At 39.6% G+C, this 24,846-nt stretch overlaps 5 protein-coding genes across 12 annotated transcripts in view; 3 read left to right on the plus strand and 2 right to left on the minus strand.

Moving 5' to 3' along the window:
* cep170aa (centrosomal protein 170Aa) overlaps positions 1–3,148 on the plus strand; it is a 41,179-nt gene extending 38,031 nt beyond the window's left edge. For all 8 annotated transcript variants that reach the window (XM_051379849.1, XM_051379888.1, XM_051379870.1 and 5 more), the window contains one exon: positions 319–3,148. In XM_051379849.1, the coding sequence (XP_051235809.1) occupies positions 319–644 (326 nt within the window). In that variant the 3' untranslated portion in view covers positions 645–3,148. The remainder of the gene's footprint in view (positions 1–318) is intronic.
* A 729-nt stretch (positions 3,149–3,877) lies between these two features.
* On the minus strand, positions 3,878–6,094 carry hint1 (histidine triad nucleotide binding protein 1). The gene is made up of 3 exons (XM_051379943.1): positions 5,934–6,094; positions 4,380–4,484; positions 3,878–4,201 (listed from the first exon to the last, which is right to left on the minus strand). The coding sequence occupies exons 1-3, from the start codon at positions 6,042–6,044 to the stop codon at positions 4,037–4,039; spliced, it is 381 nt and encodes a 126-aa protein (XP_051235903.1). The 5' UTR covers positions 6,045–6,094; the 3' UTR covers positions 3,878–4,036.
* A 20-nt stretch (positions 6,095–6,114) lies between these two features.
* lyrm7 (LYR motif containing 7) lies at positions 6,115–7,466 on the plus strand. Its single transcript, XM_051379956.1, has 5 exons — positions 6,115–6,213; positions 6,417–6,489; positions 6,607–6,677; positions 6,754–6,835; positions 6,997–7,466. Exons 1-5 carry the CDS (start codon positions 6,196–6,198, stop codon positions 7,065–7,067), a joined length of 315 nt encoding a protein of 104 aa, XP_051235916.1. The 5' UTR covers positions 6,115–6,195; the 3' UTR covers positions 7,068–7,466.
* Positions 7,467–7,994: 528 nt separating this feature from the next.
* Positions 7,995–14,086, plus strand: dync2li1 (dynein, cytoplasmic 2, light intermediate chain 1). The gene is made up of 13 exons (XM_051375432.1): positions 7,995–8,093; positions 8,198–8,321; positions 8,447–8,481; positions 8,908–8,977; positions 9,337–9,425; positions 9,677–9,875; positions 10,184–10,252; positions 10,489–10,566; positions 10,734–10,813; positions 11,189–11,259; positions 11,440–11,537; positions 11,704–11,796; positions 13,668–14,086. The coding sequence occupies exons 1-13, from the start codon at positions 8,080–8,082 to the stop codon at positions 13,728–13,730; spliced, it is 1,083 nt and encodes a 360-aa protein (XP_051231392.1). The 5' UTR covers positions 7,995–8,079; the 3' UTR covers positions 13,731–14,086.
* abcg5 (ATP-binding cassette, sub-family G (WHITE), member 5) lies at positions 13,831–24,817 on the minus strand. The gene is made up of 14 exons (XM_051375428.1): positions 24,451–24,817; positions 24,010–24,131; positions 23,405–23,541; positions 21,983–22,081; positions 21,428–21,560; positions 20,280–20,419; positions 19,702–19,831; positions 19,313–19,526; positions 18,818–19,023; positions 16,488–16,626; positions 16,226–16,299; positions 15,810–15,921; positions 15,507–15,619; positions 13,831–14,938 (listed from the first exon to the last, which is right to left on the minus strand). Exons 1-14 carry the CDS (start codon positions 24,630–24,632, stop codon positions 14,754–14,756), a joined length of 1,986 nt encoding a protein of 661 aa, XP_051231388.1. The 5' UTR covers positions 24,633–24,817; the 3' UTR covers positions 13,831–14,753.
* Between the last annotated feature and the right edge of the window lie 29 nt (positions 24,818–24,846).

Here is a 24,846-nt window from a genome sequence, read left to right on the forward strand (position 1 = left end):
GGTATTGTTGATGCTGAATCATTATATTTGTTTAATGGCAATCAATGATAGAGGAGGGCGTGTATATCAAAGAGAGAAAGTAGCAAGACTGATTGATTTTTTTAAATGCTCAGTGCTGCATTAGTCTTTAATCCACAATATGTGACATTGATGTATAGGACACTTCTGTGTGATAAAGTGTTTACACTAGCTTGTGACTGCCCTCCTCTTAAGTATTTCTCTATAATATTAAATCTTGATTCTTAAATAAGAAACAGTTAAAGTAAAAAAAAAATACAAATCTAAATCCTAAATCAAGATTATTTATTTCTGTCTCAGTGATCAATGTGATGGTAGACCCAGATGGGACTCTGGACGCCCTTGCCAGCCTCGGTCTAACTAGCCCCACCACCCCTACCAAGCCCCAAACAGCCAAAACAACGTCCCCCTCTGCCACCAGCCCTGGGTCTGCGCCCCCAGCCAAAGAATCCCTGCCGGAGATCCTTCCTGGGCCCGGAGGATCAACAGCCCGGGTTCAGACTTCCTCTGCCAGCACAGAGGAGACTGCACGAGACCCCAGCGCGGGTCTGGGTTTAACAGGAGTCGGAGGATTGCCCTTCAACCGTAGGCGGCCAAGCGGAGAAGAGGCCATCGCACAGAAGTGAACAGAAAGTGTCCCTCAAATCAACGTTATGTGAATAAACACGAGTCTGGATTGGAGTGCAGGTGGCTGGTGATCTGTGTTCACAGCAATGAACCAGGTGTGGAAACATTTAAACACCTTTTCTCACAGTACAGTTGCCATTCTACTGACTATACCAGTAGAGGATTATGGGTATAATATAAACATAATTTAGCTTAAGTGTTACCAGAGATGAAGGCCGGGAATGAAGTGCTTCAACTGACCTTTAGACCCCATCTGATGCATCGTGGATCTGCCCATGAAGGATCTGGATAGAGGCATATTATGAGCTGCTCATGCTTACTGGCCAACCTGACTTTCTTCTATCTCAGTGGACAGATCGCTGTGGTTGTACAGACTCCACTCTCCTCCAGTATTCTCCTCTTGCCTTCTCCATGTGTCTGGACCCTACCTACACTAAGGACATGCCTTAAAAAACACATCCTCGATAGTAGCAGCCCGTTCCCTCGAATAATATACAACTTTTAAGACTTTATTACAGTACTTTCAGACCAACAGAATGCATTGTAAAATAACACTTGCAAAATATGTTCTATTTACACTATGAGGAAATACAGTACACTGCAATGATTTACTAGCTCTTGTTCAGTATAAGAATATTTCAGCAGCCTTAAGTAACCACCCTGATAAACCACAGTCATACAGCTGGCTTCACATCTGCAACAGTTCACAAATCAAGCAGAATTGCAGATGTTTTAGATACTTCACAACTTTAACCGTCCATTGATGCATCTCTCAAATTGACTCTGCTGAAAGGGATTTGTAGTGCCTCCCTCACCATCTCTGTGCTCACCTATCTCTCCTCCACCCATTATGTTTTACTCTCCCCTTCCCTTCTCTCCCAATAGTCGAAAAAGTGTTGCACAAAGTTTGTCACTTCAGTAGCATGTACAGGGCCGAGCTGAGAGCTTTCTTCCTGCAAGTTGGTGTCTGTGTTGATCTTACTAATACTGAATGGTAGTTTTACACAATAGTAACAGCCTTTGGGAAACCAATGATCATTTTCAAAATAATCACTTACCAAAGTTAAACAAGTTTATTGACCATGTCATTTTATAACAGTTGAGCCATCTAGAAATTCATCGGTTGTGCAAAAGCCTGAGAATCACTCTTTCAAATATGGCAGTTCATCTCATGTGTCTCTCCTTCCTCTCTGAATGTCAAGACCATTTTTCTGTCAACAAATCAAAGAATGAAAAAGCTTATTTATTATAAGGAAACACTAGTTTAATCATTGCTGCCATATCTGTTTGGCCCATGTGACATGACTTGTGAGATCAGTGCCCTTAGCTTCATCCACTCAAGTGTCCTATGATTTCCATTTGGCTTTTTTCTACTTTTTCCAGCCACGGGTGATGTGACTTATTTTTAAACTTCGCAATGATGAGCAAAGTAAAAGAACTGTTTAAACTAAATATTTTATAATATTTAGATACTGGTATTGTAGATATTGTAGACCTAATGCTTTGCATCACCTCACAATACATTTCATTTTCTTTGTCACTAATGAGTTTGAGCTCGAGTATGCACAAAACCTGAACATGGAAAAGATTTAATTAATGTCTGAACATGGGCAACTTACAAGGAGGCAAAATGTTTCTTTGAGGAACATCAGTGACAATACTGTAAGCTCCCCATTTATTTTATGAATTTTGCTTGTAAAAAGGCGTCATATCAGTGTATATAGTTTTGCATTGTTCCACTAAGGGGGGGGGTTCCAGTGTACTGAAACTACAATTTCAGAGACAGTATAGTTAACCTCTTTCTCATTGACTTTGCTGCTTTTCTAGTTACTTTATGGGGACTAACCATTTTCTGAATCTCTCTTCAGCTTGTAGTCTGTGTTCTAGAGTAAGATGACAAGGCAGTATATTAGTACTTAGATACTCTTGCAATAGTGAATTTAGGTACCAGAATACATGTTCATTTCCTTCTCTCTATACTGTACTGTACAATGTTTTTCAATGCCTCAAAGTGCCCATTTTGACTATAGGAGGGCATTGATTAAAAGATGTAGTTGTCTAAAAGATATTTCTCTTATTTTGCACATCAGATTGTGGTGTTTTTTCGTACAGAAGTAGTGAAGAAGCAGTGAAAGGCTGCATCAAATGTCAAATGGTTGGACAAAGAATGATATCACTTGGCCTGATATCAGAAGTGAATGCCTTGCCTCTCTGGAACTATTCTGTCTGTACAAATAAGCCTCTAATCATGTTTTTTTCTCTCTCCCCATGTTGTATTAAAAAAATGAAATTAGGGGACTGTGAATGCTAGGTACATGTTTATTTTTGAAATTCTACATGTGTCATCTGATCAGTGTTCTTTATCATTTTTTTCTTGTCATTTTTGTAAAGAAAAAACACCATTTTATTTATTTTTGTTTAATATTTTATGGATGTTTCATGCATTTTATATTTGTTCAACTACCTGCATTGTTTCTTACTGTTAATAAAAGAGAGCCATTCACTCTGTTTTCATTTGCCTGGGCATTAACAAAAACTGGACTGACTTAAGATTATCAATTAAAACATTTTAATTTGTCCCCATACACATACAGGTGATGACACTAATACTGAAACCTCATTTATTTATTCCCAAAGTGCCAGGGATGTTTTAATCCAAGAAAAGGCAAAGGGTACATGTAGTGGGGTAAAAACAAGAAAAAATAGACTTATTCATCATTCCCCAGACTGAATATTGACATTTTAATAAATGTTTTTAAGGATCCACAGGTTACTGTGTATTTAGATATATACAATGTAACAATGAGCATGTTCAATCGACAGCGTCAGCTACAGCTGTGCTTACTACAAAAGATCAAATTCTAACCAGTGTGAGTGCCTACAGTAGATGACACCGTGGTTATGGTTGACAAAGTGGATCTCACTGATGAAAAATTATTATGCGAGACCAGCAGCAGCAATTCTGGTAAGTCTCTTACTGCAGACAACGTACTGTACACAGACCCATTAAACCCATCTTCAGCTGCAGTGATTAGTTTTCTCCTCACAACAGTAACAGCAGGCTAATGCTGTAATGTAAGTTCTTGTAAAAGGCACCAAGGGAAAGAGAGCAGCGGTGCTTTAAATCCCAACAGCACTACAAATAATAAATAAACATATATAAGCTGTCTTTGTACTTTCTACAAATGCATTCAGTAACGAACGGCCTGGTTTAAGGAAAGACAATACTCCGTTGTTGTGAAGTGCATTTTATTATCATTGGTGAATTTCCAGGTTTTGATTTGACTCACGTTTCACATGACAAACTGTTTAAGTCGAAATTTAACATCACTGTTGTTGGACCACAGACGTGAACAATGATGGCAGGATGGTCTGTGCTGGGAGATGAAGGTTAGCCAGGGGGCCACGCCATCATGCGTCCCCCAAGGACGTGGACGTGGATGTGGTAGACCGACTGGCCTCCTTCAGGTCCATCATTAATGACAATCCTGTAGCCTTTAGACAGGCCCGCCTCCTGAGCACACTTCTTTGCAACGATCATCAGGTGGCCCAACAACTAAGAGACAGAGAAAGAATGAATGAATGACACTGAGGTGAAAATACATCTATGTAGTCAGTTGTAAAGGGTTCCATCTAGTGGTCACTGACAGAACTTCGTCGGACAAATCACTGAAAGTGGAAATTTTACAGTCAATTATAAAAGCTAGAAAAGAAGGTAATGAAATCATACTTACTGCAGCATCACTTTCCTCTGCTTGTGACAGCTGAACAATTGGCTTTTTTGGGACGACAAGGAGGTGAGTGGGAGCTTGAGGAGAAATATCAGGGAACACCACACACTGAAATACAAAAGAACAAATAAATAAGAAGAATTTAGCCTGTGCAGACAGCCGTGAAACTGGTGACCAGAACATTTACAATATATAATGCAATAAATGCTGCCTCAATTTGTATTGTGACTTCCGCATTAATCGTGTGTGTATTGGCTCAATATGTTTTGCTCCTGCATTATGTTCTAAGATGTTACTAATATGTTGTCCACCTTGTTTACTGTACATACAGTATATGGAGATAATCTGCACCAAGACTGTTACAGCACGATGAGTAAACCTCACTGTAGTGAGCAAAACACGTGGACGCACTGCAAAGAAATTATAAACTGGATCATTGTCCGTTTCAGTTAAAATGACCCAGTGAATTCTTGGTAATAAAATATCTGCAAAAACATGGTATGTCTCAATACGAGATGATAAGCTGCTATTGGCCATTACTGCAATCGTACAGTTACAGAAAGTAAAGATGGGAAAGATTCTCATGTTAACACATTATGAATGTGACTGAAGGTTGTATGCTTACACCGTTTTGTGAGAGTTAAAACATACAGCACATTAATAACACAACACTACATTTATTAAACACAATTACGCTGGCAGTGGATCAGTCTGTAAAGTGACTGTCAGGTAGATGAGACAGAAAGCCTCAAAGCCTAAATGTTATTCACCTTCATCTAGTAGGATAAGAACCAGGATGTATAAAATGGAACCGCAGTAACTACGACACATCATGACTGTGCAATACACACTGCAGACATTTCTGTCTTGCACAAATAATGTAGTGTATTAACAATGGCAGACATTAATTATACAAATCTACAGTTATTGTGTTGTCAATGCAGTGAGTCCTGTTTGACAGACAGGGGTGTGTCTCGCTGTGAATCCTTCTGTCTGCACATATTTAAAAGGTTTTATTTGCATTACGTGCTATAGTTCACAAATGCTGACTTCATTATCCAACGTAGAGCAGTAATAGCACATGAATGCACACAGTCTGTGGTGGCTTCATATTTAAAAAAGGACTGCAACAGTAGCAGGCAGACTTGGCCAAGTGAACCTTGTCATACCTGGGTGGAGAGCCAACTAGCTGCAGATGCCAAGTGGCAGCCACAGTAGCATGAGCAACGACTTATAACCATTGACAGTATATATAATAAGATGAAGAACTACTATTTTAATGCTTGTTCTGGTTCAAATGTATGCAGCCTGAGAGCAAGCTGCATTGTACCACCTCACCACACACGGTGCTGGTTTGGTTTTATTATGTGATAACAGACCCACACACACAAAAAAAAATAAAAAAACAAGTCTTAATATTCATAAAACTACAGTAAAGTAGCCTTTCCTGCAAAGCTAGCTTGGAGCTAACCTTAGCTAACCTGCAATGATCTGCAACACGCTGCCGAGGAGCTGTGAGAGGAAACGAGTTTATAAGTGAATGTGTTCAACGCATACCTGGTCGTCTTCATAGATTAAGTTGGCAGGAATCTCTTTGCGTACGATTTTCCCAAATATCGTGTCTCCGCCCGGCTGGGCAGCCTGCGCCTTTGCCATTTCATCCGCCATGTTGGCGCAGACGAGCAGACTGTCAGCGCCAACATGGCTGTATAAAACCACAGCGGACGCTCATTGGCTGCCCAAACGCGTCACTCTAAAGTCTTCACTGATTGGTTGGTGGTACTTCCTCCAATGTCGGAAGTGAGCTGAAGAAGTCAAGATGGGCACTCGTTTGAAGGTGAGGATGAAACTTGTTCATATTTATACATAATAACAACATAATATGTCTAAAAACAATGTTTCCTTTCTGCTCCTCGAGTCGGGTTTGCTATAATAAAAGTGTTTTGTATGTTCTAAGAAGTAGATCGGTGAAATGTTATTGTTATTATGTTATGTCAAAGTGCTGGAGTTACTAAAAGCTGACTGTCTGTATACATTCAGGTCCTACACGTGTTTAAAACGCTGCACAGAACAAGGATGTCTGTATTCAAAGATGATGACATAGGACTGACAGGTGAGTTTATGTAGTTTGATTTCTTCGTCTGTGTCTTTGATGCATGATGTTTCCCAACCAACCCTGACTGTATAACTGAATGCATGCTCTGATTACTCGTATGTTTCCCTCACAAAGCTGCAAGGTTAAAGATCAACGAGGAGTTCAAGAAAAACAGAAATGAAACGTCAGAAGAAAACATTAAGAAGGTAGAGTGACAGTGCAACAGTAAGGCTCGTTGTCCCGTCATCCGTCCTCACGCTCATTACCCGTCTGTTTTTACAGATGATCAAAATGGGCTCAGATGTGGAAGCTGTTCTTCGAGAGGCTGTGATACAGCTGGAACATGTAGGAGAAAAGAAGCTACGTATGTTATTATTTCTCTCCTCTTCTGTCTCTTTCTATAAGTTTGGTACCATGCTAGAAAGTAGAATATAAACCAGGAGTGCTGACTTGTCTTTCACATGATATTTTAATGATATTTTCTAACGGTATGTTCTTGCTCCCTTTCTTTTCTGTCTCTCACAGTGCTTCGACCCAGAGAGAGTCTTCTACTAGAAAATGTACCCTATTGTGACGAGCCCAGGAAAAAGACATGACAGACCATTTCATTGTGTCCTTTTCATCAAGAAAGAGACTCCTCGTCATCATCCATTACCAACCGTTTGCATTTTAAAGGATTTACCCAAAATAACATTTCAAGTTGTTGAGGATCTCCTGAACAAAGACTATTTTAAAGATCATAGCTACACAGAGAAATGCCTGCATTTGATTCTCTGAAGATTTCAGCTGTTTGTGTATTGCTTTAATAAATCTGTCATAAATCCTTGTACAGTATTTTATCAGATGTAATTGAAGTGTGTTTTCATTTCACGACTTGGAAGTTTCCTGCCTATTTTTCAGTAGCGTATGGTTGAACTGAACTAGAGGGAAATGTTATTGCGCTGCTACTGAAAACACTTGTTTTATTGTGTTGTGATTAAAGAGGAGTATTCCCAGACTGTGTCAGGTTTCATGTATTGATCAAACCTCTAAACTGTTAGATGGATCTAACATGATGTTGGTCGAAGCACAGGGCAAAGACCATAAGACCTCCCCAAGACCTCAGAGAATAAATGGGTGCAGTAGTGATCAGGGTCTCCCAGAACAGATTTTCACATTTTATTGGACTGATTCATTTTTTACCCCTGAGTGTGAAATATATCAGTGATAAAGTTGTGACATTTTACAGAAGGACAAAAGGGGGAGATTTAACTTTGTAAGTAAAAACAAACAAAGTGTATTTGAAGATGTTTGGCTTATAAGGGTTTTTCTTTTTTTTTTCAGGAAAAAAAAAGATGTAACAAATTTAACATTGAGTATAATAATAGTAAATTACGTTAATAAAAGTTAGTAGTCTAACTTCCCATGGAGAAAAAACTCTTTGTTCTGATGTAGGCAGTACAAAGTTTTGTTTAAACAAAGGCACTACGTTTCCCACAATGCCCATTAACAAGTTAAGAATGATTACGTCATCAAAGATGCGCCGTTACTCTGGCAACGTTTGGGGTTCCTTCGGCTTTAGCCATTCAGCTAGCTTGTCAACTTTGTTAGTTTAAACTATCAAATGTAATGCCTAAAATAAGGTGAGGAACAGTTTATATGGTCATTTTCATAATTTGTAACATTTTCACAAATATAATAACGTGTTTGTTGACCTACGTGTCGCTTTTTGTTTCGTATTTATCAGCTCAGACACGCTATGGGAGCTGGCTGCGGCGGAGGTCCGCAGTCGGGAGACTGAAGGTGGGGAGGAGGACGGAGGGGAGACGGTCAGCGAGAGGAGCGTGTTTCTGATGGGGAGCAAGGCCGGGGTATGTTCACCGTCGTGTCCAGACCACAGACAATAAAGACACCACGTCCTAATGGCAGCAGTCTGTTGTTGTTATTAGCCACAGTACTCAGTTACAGCCAGTAAACCCACCTTTGCTTTTTCCAGGGTAAGACGTCCATTCTCCTCAGATGCCTCGACAGGTGTGTATGTGTGTGGTCTGGATAATCAACTCATCAATAAATGAGCAAATCTAGCTCGATAAAACCAAACCTTGCTCTTAACCCTCTTCATATTCTTTGTACAGACTAATGTTAAAGATGTTGATGTTAACACTTCACCAAAAATACAATTAAGTTATTAACAGTAACGCTTTGAGCATAGAAGTTCAGCCTTGACCTTTAGGAACAGGATGCGTAATTTATAGGGTATACTCAAAGGTCCACTGAATAACTCACAGAGCTTTCAGCTGCATTGTCTTGACATGACACAAAATGAAACCTGGGTCAGCTCAATTTGCTAAAGACGACAGCAAAAATTAGGTTGAAAGCACAGAAAGCTAGTGAATCGATCTTTTTTGCTTAGATTAGGTTGTTACATAACAACAATACTGTGCTTTCCATCACCAGGGATGAACCATCCAAGCCAACTCTGGCACTGGAGTACACTTTCGGCAGACGGGCTCGGGGACACAACACAGTAAGTAAGCCTTGGACTCTTGGAGTCTGTTTAAAAAATGGGAATAAAGACACAATAATCCTGATAAATTGCGACTTCGTCAAACCATGTATTTTTTAATTTTACTTGAAAAGAAGGAGCTGTGTGAAAAGTTAACCCTTTTAAAGGGCTACAAAAAATGAAATACATTATGCTCACTGTGAGAGTTGGTGTGTTTATGTGACATGATATGCTCTTTACCTAAACCTACTGGTTATCTGTTACCCCCCAAAAATAGAAAACCAGTTACTCTTTGTAGTTAATACTGCAGAAGTGTACAATGTGTAACTTGTAATGAGATGGTGTTATAAAACTGATATTCAGGGGGTTTCCTCTTTCAGCCCAAAGACATAGCCCATCTATGGGAGCTGGGAGGAGGAACGTCTCTGTCAGACCTGGTCCAGATCCCCATCACTCCTGTCAGCATCAGGTAGGTCACTTACACACATTCCTGAGGCTTTGTTGACTCTTTCGTACGTCACTGTTTTCTCACTGTTGTGGTATGTTTTAGAGTAAGGGGCAGTATGTGACATGTATGTGTCTTTATAATGAGTCTGGTTTGAACAGCAGTGTCATGCCAGTAAAGTAAGGGTGTTTTCTTGGTCTGAGGTTCAGTGTTGTAGCAACACCTTCTTCTACATATCCAGCCAGAGCACATGGTCCTTCCTGTTTTTTTCGCAGGTCTCTCTCTGTCATCCTCATTATGGACCTGTCTAAACCCAACGCCCTGTGGGGAACCATGGAGAAGCTGCTGCAGGCAGCACAATCTCAGTTGGAAAAAGTCTCTTCCAAGGCACAACAAGCACAGAAGGCCAGACCTGGAGCCAAACACCAGACGCCTGTCCACTCAGCAGCACGCGTCTTACCTAAAGACTATCCTGTAAGACCTCAGCTCATTACACTTGCCATTATGTTACCATAATGTTTAGTTCATACAGTAGTAGCATATTTGAAGAAGTTTTGAAATGCATGAACTATTTTAGGAATGTTCATACCTCAGTCTCCTAGAAAATGCTTATATGAAGACCAGTGGTAACAAACTAAAGAAACATGGTGAAAAACCTTTTGAAATAAAAGGAAATCTCACCTCACAGTGTAGACAAAGGCCGTGGACGTAAGATGTTCAAGTATACATGTGTGTCCTGAGTTGTATCCTGTATCCTGAGTTAACTGTGACTCTGTCAACAGGACAGAGAGTTGATCAGTCCCTTCCCTGTTCCTCTGCTCATCATTGGCAGCAAATATGACATCTTTCAGGTAAAACACAACCTAAATGTTGGTCACATGGTGGCTGAACGACATTTGTTTTATGACTTTTTAAATGATGGTTAAGTTAAAAGTTTTTTATGAATAGATGTTGTTCAAATGTTTGGTGATATAGTCACAGTCACATTGGCGTTACTGTACATTTTCTTACATAATGTTCTTCTTTGATCTTAATAAAATATGTGTAACATACTGAGGGAGAGGTTTTTTTTCCATCTGTGTTGCAGGAATTAGACTCTGACAAGAGGAAAGTGGTTTGTAAAACACTGCGTTTTGTTGCCCACTACTATGCAGCCTCTCTTATTGTGAGTTTGTTTTTACTATATATGCAAAATATTTAAATTTAACAAAACTTACTGCAATCGGCATTTTTTTTCTTTGTCTTTTTATTGCATCAATTCACTTCATCAGCTGTTGCTGTTCCAGTTTTGCTGTATTACGGTTTCCTCTCTTTGCCTAATCTTTTAATTAGTTCACTAGCATCAAGTCAGAGACCCTAATGTCAAAAACCAAGAGCTTCTTCTCCCACCTGGCTTTTGGTCTGGACAGAGGGTGAGGAGGATAACACAGCATTTTACACCAACTAGTAGTGGACTAGGACTGGCATGCTTAAATTAAACACAAAAACATGGTAGATTTCCCAGTTGTCTTTCACATATATACAATTACTAGGACTATAAGAAATTATATAATGTACAGCAGCTGTTCTCAAGCATTGTGGGTCTGTGATATCTCCTCTATTTACAAGATCTTTTCAAGAGACAGCTTGAAATGGATCTTAAACTGTACAGATGAAGAAGATGAAAATGCATTTCATGCCTGTTTAAGTATTTCAAACAAAAATTAATTGTTATGAATGTTACTGTACTGTTATTGATTTAATGCTTTGGTTTTGTTTGTCTGTTTATTTTTTTGTGTTTCAATCAGTAAAACAATGTCCTGTGACTCCACCAAGCCTCTCATCATTCCAGCAGGCTCTGACTCCTTCAGCCAAATAGGTGAGCACAGCACTACTCTGTGGCCAAAAGCAGTAATGCATTTAAATGGCATTAAAAATTGTTTTGCAGCGAAGTGTTATAAGACATAGACTGAGTTAAAGCCACCGTCTGCCTTGACATTGGTTTGCGCGGACAGGATTGTTTGATATTATGTTTAAAATAATGCTCCTATTACTTCAGGTTCCCCTCCTACTACTGATGTGGACATTACTTCTCTGCACGCCAAAAACCCCAAAGACCTCTGGAAGAAAGTCTACGAGCGTGTCTTCCCCCAAGAGGTAGTTCAGTCATTGATATTTAAGAAAACGAACAATCATATTCATATATACACTGACTGTGTGTGTATGTAAAATGCAGCATTCCTTCTTATGAATATGCATTTACCTCTGTAAACAATATATTTGTAATCTGTTTCTGTTTATCTAACTGACTTTGTCTTTGTAGAGTACCAGTGAGCAGAGGGAACTAAAGGATCCAGCCAAAGACCCACAGTACAGTGAGCCTCAGATTGATGCCATGAGAGCCCAGAAAGACCAGGTAACACTTCTTGACCAATAACACCCTTCACAGCTGCACAGTTGTGGAAGCTATGGTAAAGCACACCAGTCACCTATGGATCTGGGTAGACTGTAATCAGTGTCATGAGTTGGCAGTATGGTTATCAATCAGTCTGTTAAATCTGTGCTCTGTGACTCGGACCTTTGACCTCGCTGTAAAGGTCAAACATTTTTTAAATGAACCCTGCTACATTTACATACCACAGGGAGACATTTCCACCATAAACCCTGGAGTAAGAAGTAGATTTTCCTCTTTGGTTCGATCATTTGTTTAATATTTTGTTTTTGCTTTGTTGGCCATTGTGACACGACCCACCCACTAGCCATATGATCCAGAATGCACAATACTTTTTAATAATACAAAAACATTTTATCTTATATACACTAAGAGTACCATACTTTGGTTAAGTGAGGTCACATAAAAAAGATTTTAATAAGAATTCACACTTAACAGAGAGACAAACACTCTGCTCCACCCTTGTCTTAAACAAGGGTAATGTTCCAGAGTAACCTTCTGTCCTCCAGTAACCTGTATGTAGTAGCATTTTCTGTCATTGTCTCATTAACAGACTGTAATATATCCTGCGGTTATAACCTCAGAGATTAGTAGTCTCCACACCAACCTGCACTGTTGCCACTCTGGCACTTGAACTGCAGTAACCTGTAGGAGTCTCAATGCTGCCATCGCTGATTGAGTCTCACTTGATGGTGTGTGATCATTGTGCTCTGCCATTGGATGGCACATAATGTAATTGGTCTGGGTGACCAATAAGAGGAACAGGTTAAAGGTATATTCCAACTAATTATAGAGAAAAAACTTTGTGATGGCCAATTTGCATGTCAGGGCAGATTTTACACTGATATCCGTTATGCAAACTGCAACCTGTAGATCATCAGAAACAGAAATGTGTATTGTGTCACACATGTGCACGTGGGCACCTGAGACCCACACACCACAAAAACTGCACCATAGTGCTACTAGTGGTCAAAATCTCCACAGGTCACCTTTTAACTGAACATGTATAAACAGTATTGTATACCCTTAAGATCACAGCAATTTACCTTAACATGCTTTTTGTGGTTCTCAAACTTTTTTCAGTAATGAAATATTTTTTTCAGCCAAGTACCCCCGACCACCACAAAACATCTATGGTAGAAAGAAAATGCTGATATAAAGAGATACAATACAGCACTGCACTATCAGTGGGTGATTAATTAAAGCACTTAAATGCTTCATTTCAAATGTTTAGAATCCATCACTTATTTCATGGTATACCAATTTTCATCTTGCAATAAGACTAAGATGGTATTGTAGTTGCAATGAACTGTGTCTTTTTTATAAGTTGCACTCACAAATTAGTGAGAAACATGAGTTCCTGGGTTACCCTTACAAGATAAACAAAAAAAAAGAAAGACAAAATAATTACTTTACTTAATGCAAAATCTACTAAAATGATAAAATCCGTAGTAGGTTTTCAACATATCTGTAGAATCAAAGTTCTCCATTACATGGTGCTGGCCTGGAAACTAGAGCCAACTATAATGGCCCAGGTGACCTGCCTGGCTTATGTCACGGCCTGAATTAATGTTTGATGTTTGGAGCCCTTGAACTGTTTGGGTAGTGTTCATCTAAATGGATCACAGGTTGCTGATTTTGTAAACATAACGTTATCTGTGCCCTATATCTACATGTGTATGTCTGTGGAGGAACAAAACCTTGTTTACCATTATGCGTTTGTATTATGTCTGCGTAATATTGCCTGCCCTTCTTCATTGTACTGAACTACATTAACATTAACATAGAAAAAGTTTCATGTGTTTTTCTCTTCTCTCTTTCTGTCTGTTTTCCAGGAGTTGGATCAGTATAAGAGGAATGCAGCGAAGTCCTGGAAAGGTCTGGAGCTGGAGACATGAGCGATAATCAACTTTATGGTCACACACACACACACAATATAGAAAAGTATCTGAAAGGTGAGGTGCTGATCACTGGAAGCAGGAAAAAAGTGTTGCACACTCTATATGCATTTCTCTTTTATTCAGATGTTGATGTTTCAGTCTTCTGGCCTTCTTATGTTTAAAGTTCTGATTCACACACACATACAGCACATAGTTATGTAAATACAGACAAACATTTTGCTTTATTTATTTCCTTTTATGTCATTTTTTTTACTACTTGGTAATTCATACAATTTGTATAATTAGATATTCTTCTCTATCTATTTGTATGTAATAAAGTTTGTTCTAACAAAAATAAACAAATTATTTTATCACTCTAGGCGTCAACACATTACAATCACAATACTTAAACAAAAAAGTAATACATGCAATACATAGATGGCATATTAGCACTGAGGACGTGTTTTTGCTTCTCGTACCCGATGATATATGGCAGTCCATTATTCAGTTTTCAATCAAACTTCACAATATGATCGCAAACAAGATTCATAGGTTTAATTCCATGTCACCACTTTGTTTTTACTTTTATAAAAAAAAAAAATTGGCATCAGTGCAAATATCTTCCACAGTCAGAAAGCTATTTAAACTATACAGGACGTTTTTAGTTGAATCTGCACGATTTGTCTCAGTCGATGTTTGAGCCTAATCAGTGTTAAAGTAGCAGGTTGGTTTTTTTGATGCCTTTTATTATTTTTACTGGTTTAATGTCCAATCCCAGTCAACACAGATTAAACCTGCTGTGCTGTACACCTTGCACCCTGCATTGGGAAAATGTCTAACAGAAGCTGTTTGTACTTGCATCATTGCTCTGAACTATATAATACTTTAAGGTAAGTACTATCCCTTGAGCTCTCCACAGTACTTTAATATAACTCATCCTTTCTGAATAAAATCACCCTCTGTGTTTTAGATTTCAGAACCAAACTCAGTATAGCTCACTGTTTAAACAGAAGATTCGCCCACTAATGTATGTCTCTGGTTTTAGTGACGTACAAGCTTATCTCTGATCTTGAAGCTGATCATGCCCAACAGCAGGAGGGCAGGGAGGAAGGAGTAGAGGAGAACAAAGTCTAGTGTGTATCGGGACAGAGCGCCAGGATAGCCCTCATCAATGATCTGGTTGCCTTGAGTGACTAGACAGGCTCCCGGCAAAGGTTTAGAAACATCTGCAACAACACAACACACCAGAGAGAGAAAGTTAAGAATTTTCACAGCTTCACTGAGTCCTTCAATCTGTCCTTGAACACTCAACTCATAGTTTATAAGTTGATCTTAGTAAGATCATTAGCAGAATGATAACATTTAAAATTGATAAATAAAAATAAATCTTTGCTAATAATCTTTAATCCTTCATACACATAGAGCACTACAGTAGAGTGAACCACCAATGATGGAGAATCAGCTGGGAGTTAAATTTACTGGGTTGTAAATATGACCCAGGACTAGATTTTTCTTCAGGGCCAAGAAATATTTCCAGTGTCCTCTACAGATAGTGAAGTCAAGGTCAAGTACTTTTACAACATCAAATGCCTCATAAAAAACAGTCATAAAATCATTACCACAAACAGCCAGCCTAATCAAAATGTAACCGGTAGAAAGCAACATGAACTACTCATGGTAGGAAACATATATTCTGTAAACTGTAAATACATCTGAAAGAGTTAAATTATTATAATTATGAGTCCTTTTTGGTAGGTGGACACAGAGAAAGGCCCCATAGTAAAAACAACTTACTGCATGTGAAGTTGAGTCCTTGGAACTCTGTGACTATGAGCAGCTCACAGCTGTACTTCTGGAAGGTTAGGTAGCTGAGCCACTTGAAGACCTCTGGCATCTGCTGGGTGCTTCTGTTGAGAGGAAATGGAGAGGAAAGTGTGTTAGCAGCAGCATTTCACTGGAAAGCAGTGGCCACAGTAACGCCTTCATTTACAATCAGGGCCTGAAAAAGTTGCCTTATCGGAGCTCCAAATCACAATGGGCTGGACGTAATGTTACTTAAACTTTCTAATTCAATTAAAAGCATAATTTTTGTCTCACCTTAGGAAACCGGATCCCACAAGGATCCCTGCAATATTGAGCAAAGCCACTCCAGTGTTGACCATATTAGGGTCTTGGACTACTCCTAATAGCACCACAGTCAGCAACTCACCTGAAGGAAAAAAACATACTAATGCATACAACTAAAAGCCCTGAACAGTGGAAACATGAGATTTAAGACATATCCACACATCCAACACATCTGTAGGCTTGACATTGCATACTGATATTTCTAAAACACTGAAGATGTAGAGTGTATCCCTGTCAAAATGTTGACAGCAAAACAAGTAATGAAGACAAAAAAATGACTATGGCTATGAACTGGCTATGAATCCCTATTATGTACTTTGTATAATTTGAAAAATCCTTTTTTTTTTTTTTTTTAAAAGATGATTTTTCCCCCTTCAGTAGCTCACCTATAATATGTGGCACCAGCACTACTGCAGTGAAACACAGGAAGCGCAAACTGTCAGGGTTCATCCCCACTGTCCTGAGAGGAAAGGCAGGGACACACAAAATAGGAGTTAGTCCTGAGAGAGATTGAGTTTAAGTTGAGGGTGCATATAAGATCCATTAAATCCTTGAGGAAGAATGAATATGCGGCTTGCATACCCCCCAAATGAAAACACATACAGTGTGATGCCCGATGTGGCAAAAACATATACACTTGCTACCCACCAGTAAAGGAACGAGGTGAAGATGAAAACACTGAGGATGCTGAAGGGCAGGGTGTGGAATATGTAGGCCAAGAACATTTGCCATTTACTGTACAGACCATCCTGACTCTCCTGATCTCCTATGGCTCGCAACGCTGGGACTGGTGAGAGAGCAGATAATGTGAAGCTCTTAAAGGACTGCAATAAATATGTTACTAATGACTCATATACAGTATTAGGTTCAATTACGACTATAAAGACCAGAGGACAGTACTTCTTAATGAATATTAATTTAGTGGACCAGTACTTTATCCATTATCCCATTCAAGGTTAATATTTAATACCTTTAACATTTAAGCTTTGATAGAGCAATCATAAATCTTGATTTCAGAAGCATCATTTAAATGAGTCATGCATGTTGCTCTGTCCCACATCACGTAAACCACTCCCATGAAGACGAAAGGCAAACCAAGAGCCGGATTGCGGATGTTCAGATTTTTCTAGATATCTTGGCAGTAAATCTCAGAACTGGCCTTTTGGCATCAGTCCACGTTCCAGGTTTGCAGGTGTCCAGCAAAGTTATCCAAACTACCCAGTAAACCCTCTTGTAACAAACCACTGGTCTGTTGTATCCTATCAGTGTTTATCTGTCTTCAAGGTCAGTCCCCGCTCACTACCCCTGGCTGTTTGGGTGCTTATGGAGTGCTTTTAATTACCCTTTAAGTTTACTGTAGTTTGACTTTTGCTTAGCCCATTCTTTTATCACATCTCTTATCCTCGGTAGCGCTGACAGCTGAAGCCCTAAAACTAAGATTTTAGACTCAGCTGATTATCGAGGAAGACATTGAAGAGATAATCACCCCGTACAACCAATATCCTTCACAAGTTATTGTCTATATCATATTTTAACATACACCTTAGGAATGAAATTAATGTTAAGATAGATTCAACTTAAGGCTTTTTACATATTGCGTAAACCTTTCATTTGATGTAACTACAAAATTCTCACAGAGATGTCTTAACTTAAACTTAAACTTAGTGTCTTAGCTGTAAAAAAACAACACAAAATACATATCACAAGATCGGATATAAACCTCACGGGACTCTAAATAATATCTGCATAAAGCTCACCCTAAAAACAACCTAAAAGCAGTATAAAATGATCAGTAAGTAAGTTTTAAGGAATGCTGAGATTCAGTTTTGTTTAGCTGATTTCTCTGTTTCTCTGTCTCTGTGCAGTATATGTGTGACAGTTGTCTGTATTTGAGGTTACCTTAAGTCACGGTAGCTGCTATAAATACGAAGCATAAACTTGTTTAACACAGAGAGGCACATTTACACTCCTATAATATAGATTGTGTAGGTCATCTAGGTCTGTAAGTAAAAAGGCACTTGGGTTCATTGAGTTCTAAAGAGAGTAAAGGTCATTCCCCACTTGCAGCTAGTCTAAAACTGCAAATGCAAACTACAGTGCCTCTCTAACAAGTGTGTGAACCCACAGCAAATAGAAAATGGTTGCATATATGTAATCTATATGCAAATACTCCTGAAATTAAAGTGATTCTAATAGAAATGTTTTGTTTATACTGACAATTTGTGACTGCAGTTCTACTCTTTAATACTAATAGTATAGTTACACTTACTTATCACTTATCTTTTACTCTGACCTAAGAGAGACGCTGAAAGTACATGAAGTCTCCTCAGGTACCTTCACCAAGCAAAATCCAAGCTAGGCTTAACACATTTTTGCTGAAGGGAACAAAAATACTGCAGACAGCAGTCCCCTTTCACATTCTGAATAAGAGATAAGTGAGCTTACACAGTTGAGATAAAGACATTTGAAACATGTTGTTTAACAAAGATAATAGATCACATTTACTCAGGTGATAGACGACATGCACTTCAAATTTTCCCTCAAGCCATCGTATCTACCTGCTGTAGATATATATTGGATCATGTCATCAGACACATGCAGTTAGATGGAATATAATGTTACCTAGACATCATATAACTGATGGAAAAAAACTTGTTACACAATTTATGTTATTACGTCCAAGGATGTCAGCAAATTAATTGCAAAACTGAGAACCGAGACTCACTGGTGTCCTAGAGCTGCTAAACTGTTTTAGTTTAGTTTTTGAACAATAACTCCTCTTTCTTACAATAACCAGGTTCTTGTCTCAAACACAGTTTCTGTCCAGTTTAATGCCTCTTTTAATGTTTGTGGGATACAGTACAGTATATGAGTACTTGCTTGAAATTTAGCAGTGTACAATACAATGTATCAAAAACCTGGAGTAAAATGCAATTTCCCCCTTCTTTGTACAGATGTATGGTGTTGGTGGAACTCACAGAGAGCTACAGCATTCAGCATGCCAGTGTAGGGTGAAGCACCAATGCTCTGATAGATGATGCCAATGCGGTCCTGCACGGCACCCTTGCTGACGTCGTTGTCTAAACGCATCACAAAGAAAGCCACAAAGAGACCGTAGATCAGGTTCTGGGACAGACGCATCAGGACACCCATCCTGTCTCTGGACAAGTTTCTTGCCGTCCGCCTACACACCAAACACACCAAACACACCAAACACACCAAACACACATGGAAATACATGGAAACACATTTAAACACACACAAGTACATACATAAAACAAATATGTAACAAGGCATACGTGTCCTCGGGTACATATTCATAGAACAACACACAAAGGGCAGGAGGGAGGACTGTACAGATGACAGACACAAAAGAACCAAGAGTTCACTATATGTGTAGGCAGTAATGAGTTATTGCCTTTAAAGACGACATCCATACACACAGGGGGACTAAAGACTTTGTCAGCACTGACCTGAGGAGAACCTCAAGTTTGGCTGCGCCGTTGGGTGACTCTTTGCTCTTAAAGGGGATGGCTGGCTTGTCTGCCCACTGAAGGCTCTGCTCCATTTTTCCCAGCATGTTCTGGTAGATGGCAGACCTCTGATAGGATGAAGTGATCTCATGCATGCGATTGAAGGTGGCTGCCTCCCTCTCACTGCTGCGTGTGTCCACTGAGGTGAAGTCAACTGTTTGAAATCCCAGCAGTTTGAATACTTTAATGTTCATACGACACAGAGTTAATTCTATATATTTTGTATACTCTCAAGATGTACATAGTCTTTATTTGTTTGTGTTTCAACATAGCTGCATGGTTATAATGTAAATATGCAGTACATAATGCAGGATCGTAGCATACAGTACCATATATGTCAAAGGGGTTGCAGTACTCTGGACACTCGTAGCCACATTGGCTGAAGAAGTCCACCATCTCTTCTGGCTGCCCACAGAACACCAGCTCTCCACGACTCATTATAGCTATTCTGCTGAACACCTGGGACACACAGCACTTTCATCAGCAAATGCCCATCAACTAAATGATTTAATTGTTTCTCCTGACTATAAGGATGAAGAAGAGATGTCTACCTCATGTAATTCTAATGTAAGAGATAGGACAAAATCCACAGTCCTCAATCTGAGTAAAACGTTTAGCTAGAGTTAGACAAAGAGAGTGGGACTCTTCCAGTGTTTTAATAAAACATCAGTGTTTCTATATCACTGCTGCAGCTCAGTAAAAAGTGTTTTCAGTGGAAGAACGCATCTTGTCAGGATTACGACAGTGGATTTTCCATTAAAATGGCATTAGAAAGAGATCTCCTCATAGCTGTACATATGAGTGTGTGGATATTGTTTTTAAGATAGACTTGAGAACATGTGAATCTATCCTTTAAAGGAAGTTTCAGTCTCTCTTTCTCCCTTCCTCAGTTTATCTCAAAACCCACCCTGAAGAGCTCGGAGCGCGGTTGGTGGATGGTTACTATGACGATACGGTTCCTCCTGGCCAGCTCTGCCAGCAGCACCACTATCTGATTGGCGGTCATGCTGTCCAGGCCAGTGGTTGGCTCGTCCAATAGGATTACTCCTGCAATGACATCATCAGGCTCAAGAAGAGGCAGGACAGTAACTTTTTTCTTGTTTTAAGTTGGAAACTTTTAAATGTACTTTTTATTAAGTGGCACATGCAGGACTCTCAGCGGGGCCAACTTAACTTGTGAAGATAAGTGAGTTCTTTTTTTTTTTTTTTAGTTAATTACTCTAATTAGGACAATTAAAAGATTGCCTCTTTGCTTTATGAAAGTGGAGTGGAATTAGCAGATGCTTTAATTGTGAGATTAATTCATTTCCTGGTTGATTGGAGAGGCAGCGAATGGGAACTCCTCATTACTCTGTGTGTGACTGTGTGTGTGTGTGTGTCCATGACCATTCTAATCCTGAATGAGGACTGAGACCCTTCTACCTCCCTGGAGGACCGTAGACCTGATAAACTACACCTGGGATGAGCACAGGCACACACACACACACACACACACAGAGGTGGATCTCTGCTCATTCTCTTCGTGGTGTGATAACCCAGTCTTTCATTACTCTTCTCCATCTCTCCCTCGGTCCCCTTCTCTGTCCTTTCCTCTTTCCTGTCTTACTTAGATCCCTTTGTTATTCAGTGTGGACTTCTGAAACTCTTTGGGGTGAGACAGGTCTTGTGGTGAACTTTCTTCTGCTCTCAGGATGGCACAGTCCTGCCTCCAGTCCTGTTGCTTCTAACAGTATATGTATGAAATATCTTGCGTCATATGCAGTCATTTACTAATCAGAGTGTGCAAAACATTAGGGAAATCTTTCTGATATTGTGTCACAGCCCATTTTATATAATCCTTGTCACATTAATCTGAAAGAAGGACCTCTAAAGCTTCTCTTTATCTGCTCCATAACTCCTCATTTGAGATCTGTAAAACCTCAAGAATTTCAGGGACCATGTCTTTTACCTTGATTCACCTCATCATGATTTAAATTTGCAGCAGCAGAACCCTTTTGGAAGTCCGATGTTCGTGATACATAGATAGATCTACTGTAACTCTGGAGAGGTACTCACGTGGGTCCTGAAGTAGCTGGCTGGCGATGGAAACCCTCCTCCTCTCTCCCCCAGAGATCCCTGGGAAAACACGACCTCCAATAACACTGTGGGCCACATGAGTCAAACTCAACTCAGCCATCACCGCCGACACCTTCACAGGAGCCAGAGGTCAAAGGTCAGGTGACAACAGAATTACTTCTAACAAGTCAGCTGATAAGGGCCTAACTGTACACAGTGTACTTGCTAGTTCTTGTTAGTAAACCTGAGTAGTATTTTCTGCTTATTACTGATCTCTGAAATAAAACGTGATCATACAGATACTAGATACTGTGCATTGAACCACAGGGGTTTAAGGAATATCCAGCTCATTTGATCTTTGAAGCAATGCTTAAATTGACTTTTGACATAACTTTCTTTGAATTAACTGCAGATTAGCAATAGATTTAGCAGAATATCACAATGTGAATCATCCCCACTGGTTCTCCGTTTGTCTTCTTTTTGTATTTCCTCTAGCAGGGTGAAATGCCAAGTTTAAGCTAAGTGGACAGAGCAGAGGAAGCGGTTAAACGTTACCTTCTTCTTGATAGCTTCAGCCGAGTGTTTCCGCAGGGCCAGCTGTGCTGTGTAGGTCAGAGTTTCCTCCACTGTCAAATAGCTCAACAAGTTATCACTCTGGAAAAGAAAGAGATCAAGGAAAGGGAGAGTGGAAAAATAAACAAGTAAGAGATGCAGTGAGACAGACATCTTCCCTGCTTATTGAGGCTATATTGTACCTACTTTTGTAGGTATTGTAGTACAAGTTATTTTTTTACTTACAAGAGAGATCAGTAACAAGACTATGGATTTATACTAACTAAAGGGCAGAATACACTGCTACTGGTGAACTGACAATTACCTCCACTGTTTATGATCACTTCTGTCTTCGTCACTAATCAAACTAAAGTATATCTTGAAACTTAATAGTGTGACTGGCATGAAACTTGCTGTAAACATCTATGGTACACACTCATGCAGCATAAACATGGACATTTCAAAGTTCTTAGCAGCAGATCCCTGCACACTTAATGTACATCCATATAGGACACATACAGCAGCATACTGTATAATTGCATGTTCATATATGCATGTGCAAACCAGCTGTAATATACCTTTGCTCCAGACACACACACACACACACACACACACACACACACACACACACACACAATCACTACAATCACACATACACACATCCATTGCTTGAACCTGCTGAACCTGCTGCCTGCCTCAATTAGCACGTGGCGCCTCCCAATCCCACTTCCCCTTAGTCTCTCATCTGAATGACTTTAATATCAGGAGCTCATATCACCTCCTCATCTACAGCTTAGCAGGGGAAGTTAATGACAAGGCTTAGAGAGCAGAGGGGGTTGCTATCAGCTAGAAGAGAGAGATGATTTGAAAGGAAGCAAGGCCAGTTTTAAGCCAGTGTTTTTAATTCAGGCTTTGGATACACTTGAGCACCTCTCATTGAGAGATTAAGTGTATGAGGAGGCTACCAAGGGTCTTTAGTTAATTTCATCCAGAGGCCAGGGCATCCTTTTCTGGAGTTTTTGCACTAATGGCGCGTGTTCATTGAGTTTGTGGTTTGGGGTTTAAGGTGGTTAACCACAGACAATTTAAATAAAGTGTCCTACAAATAAAACTGTGTAAAATTACATAAAAACTCTCTGCATGCAGCCACTCACATGTGATACTGTAGGGCAAAGTTTCACCTGATGTCAGTGTGTGATGAGAACTAGGGCAAAGTGAAGTGTGCTTAGTCTTATTAATGTATGTGTTATTTAACACCGCATCTGTTTGTTATAGTCACATTCTTTTGTTTTCAAGTTTTATAATTAATTTTTGTCTTATTGTTCTTACTTGGCCCAGTTTAAAACATCGAGAATAATTTATTTAATTCTTGAGGTTATAATTAACTGATTGTCTGTGTTTATACTGTATGCTTAGGTGTGTTACCTGCAGCACATAAGAGAAGCAGTCCTGATACTCTTCTCTCTTCATTTTCCTGCCGTTAATGAAGATCTCACCCAACAGCGTACCACAGTTTCCAATCCTCCCTGAGATGGCGTCCAATAATGTGGTCTTCCCCGAGCCTTTACAATGCAAAGTGTACACACACACACACACACACACACACACACACACACACACACACACACACACAAAGAGATATGTTTGTACATACAGTATAAAAAGAGAGGTATATACAGTCACATATTTAAGAATACTTTTGGATTAACTGACAGAATGATTCTTCATACACAGTAATCCCTGTTTGCTGCAGAAGGAGTTTCTTTTATGGTTCTGTCTATTTTATTTTTGAATGAAGAGTGTTGCCTCCAGTATTTATACTGGTACCTGAACAACATGTTACCATTCTCCCCCTTTGAACCACCTCATTTGACCTTTGGGATTAAAGGTGTAACAAAATCACTCAGAACAATATGAGATCCATTAAAAATTAGAAATTGGTCTGTCCTAAAAATATCTGATCTATTTGAACTACTTCATTTTTTGCTGTGTTTCAACTCTTTGCTCTTTGGACTGAGCTAAGTCCGAACCTGAATTTCCCAGTATGCCCATGATCTGCCCACTGTCTACGTGGAAAGAGACATCATTGAGGATTTGACGTGTCCATCGCTTCCTGTAGGATGGTACGTCCCACCACGGACCCACACGCTCACTGGAACACACACACATACACAAACAGACATTTATAACAAAATTATAATTTTAATATAATCAATCCACATTATGAATAAGATCATCATTTGATAATTTGAAAGTTATTAGGTATGCAGTATGTAGGAATTTATCATCAATCAGCAATTAAGTTTACACCTTACATACATTTTTCTGCTATTTCATTAGAGTCTGAACATATAAAATTACAGAAAATTCAATCCAAATCTGCCCGTGTGTATGCATAATAATATAATCGGTATGGTATTGCATCTGTCTCTCAGCCATCCTCCTCTACGCCCTGTGTCTGCAGCATTTACCTGACTGTGTAGGAGATCTTGCTGACACTGAGACAGCAGTAGGGCTCTGATCGCTCCTCTCCACCGTCCCTCCACACATCCCTCTTGTTTTCCCTGTTCAGCTCTGACAAAAAATTGAAGGACTCTTTAACTTTGGTCCCGTTCTCTGGCTCCTCCGCTTGCATTGAATAACATTTGTTCATGTCTCTGGCCAGTCTGCTACTCCGAAGTTCTTCTCAGATCAATTTGTTCATATCCACACGACTCATATACGGCAGGTGAAGCTCTGAAGTGGAGTCGTCCTACAGGCCCAGACTTTATTTCTCTGCACCCATTCCCTGTATGGAGCAGCAGTGCGAGAGCAGTGGTGTCTCTCAGGAACCATAAACACACAGTGAAGGTTGCGTTATCTCAGAG

Source organism: Dicentrarchus labrax, unplaced genomic scaffold (assembly GCF_905237075.1).
Source record: "Dicentrarchus labrax unplaced genomic scaffold, dlabrax2021, whole genome shotgun sequence".
Classification (NCBI taxonomy): domain Eukaryota; kingdom Metazoa; phylum Chordata; class Actinopteri; family Moronidae; genus Dicentrarchus; species Dicentrarchus labrax.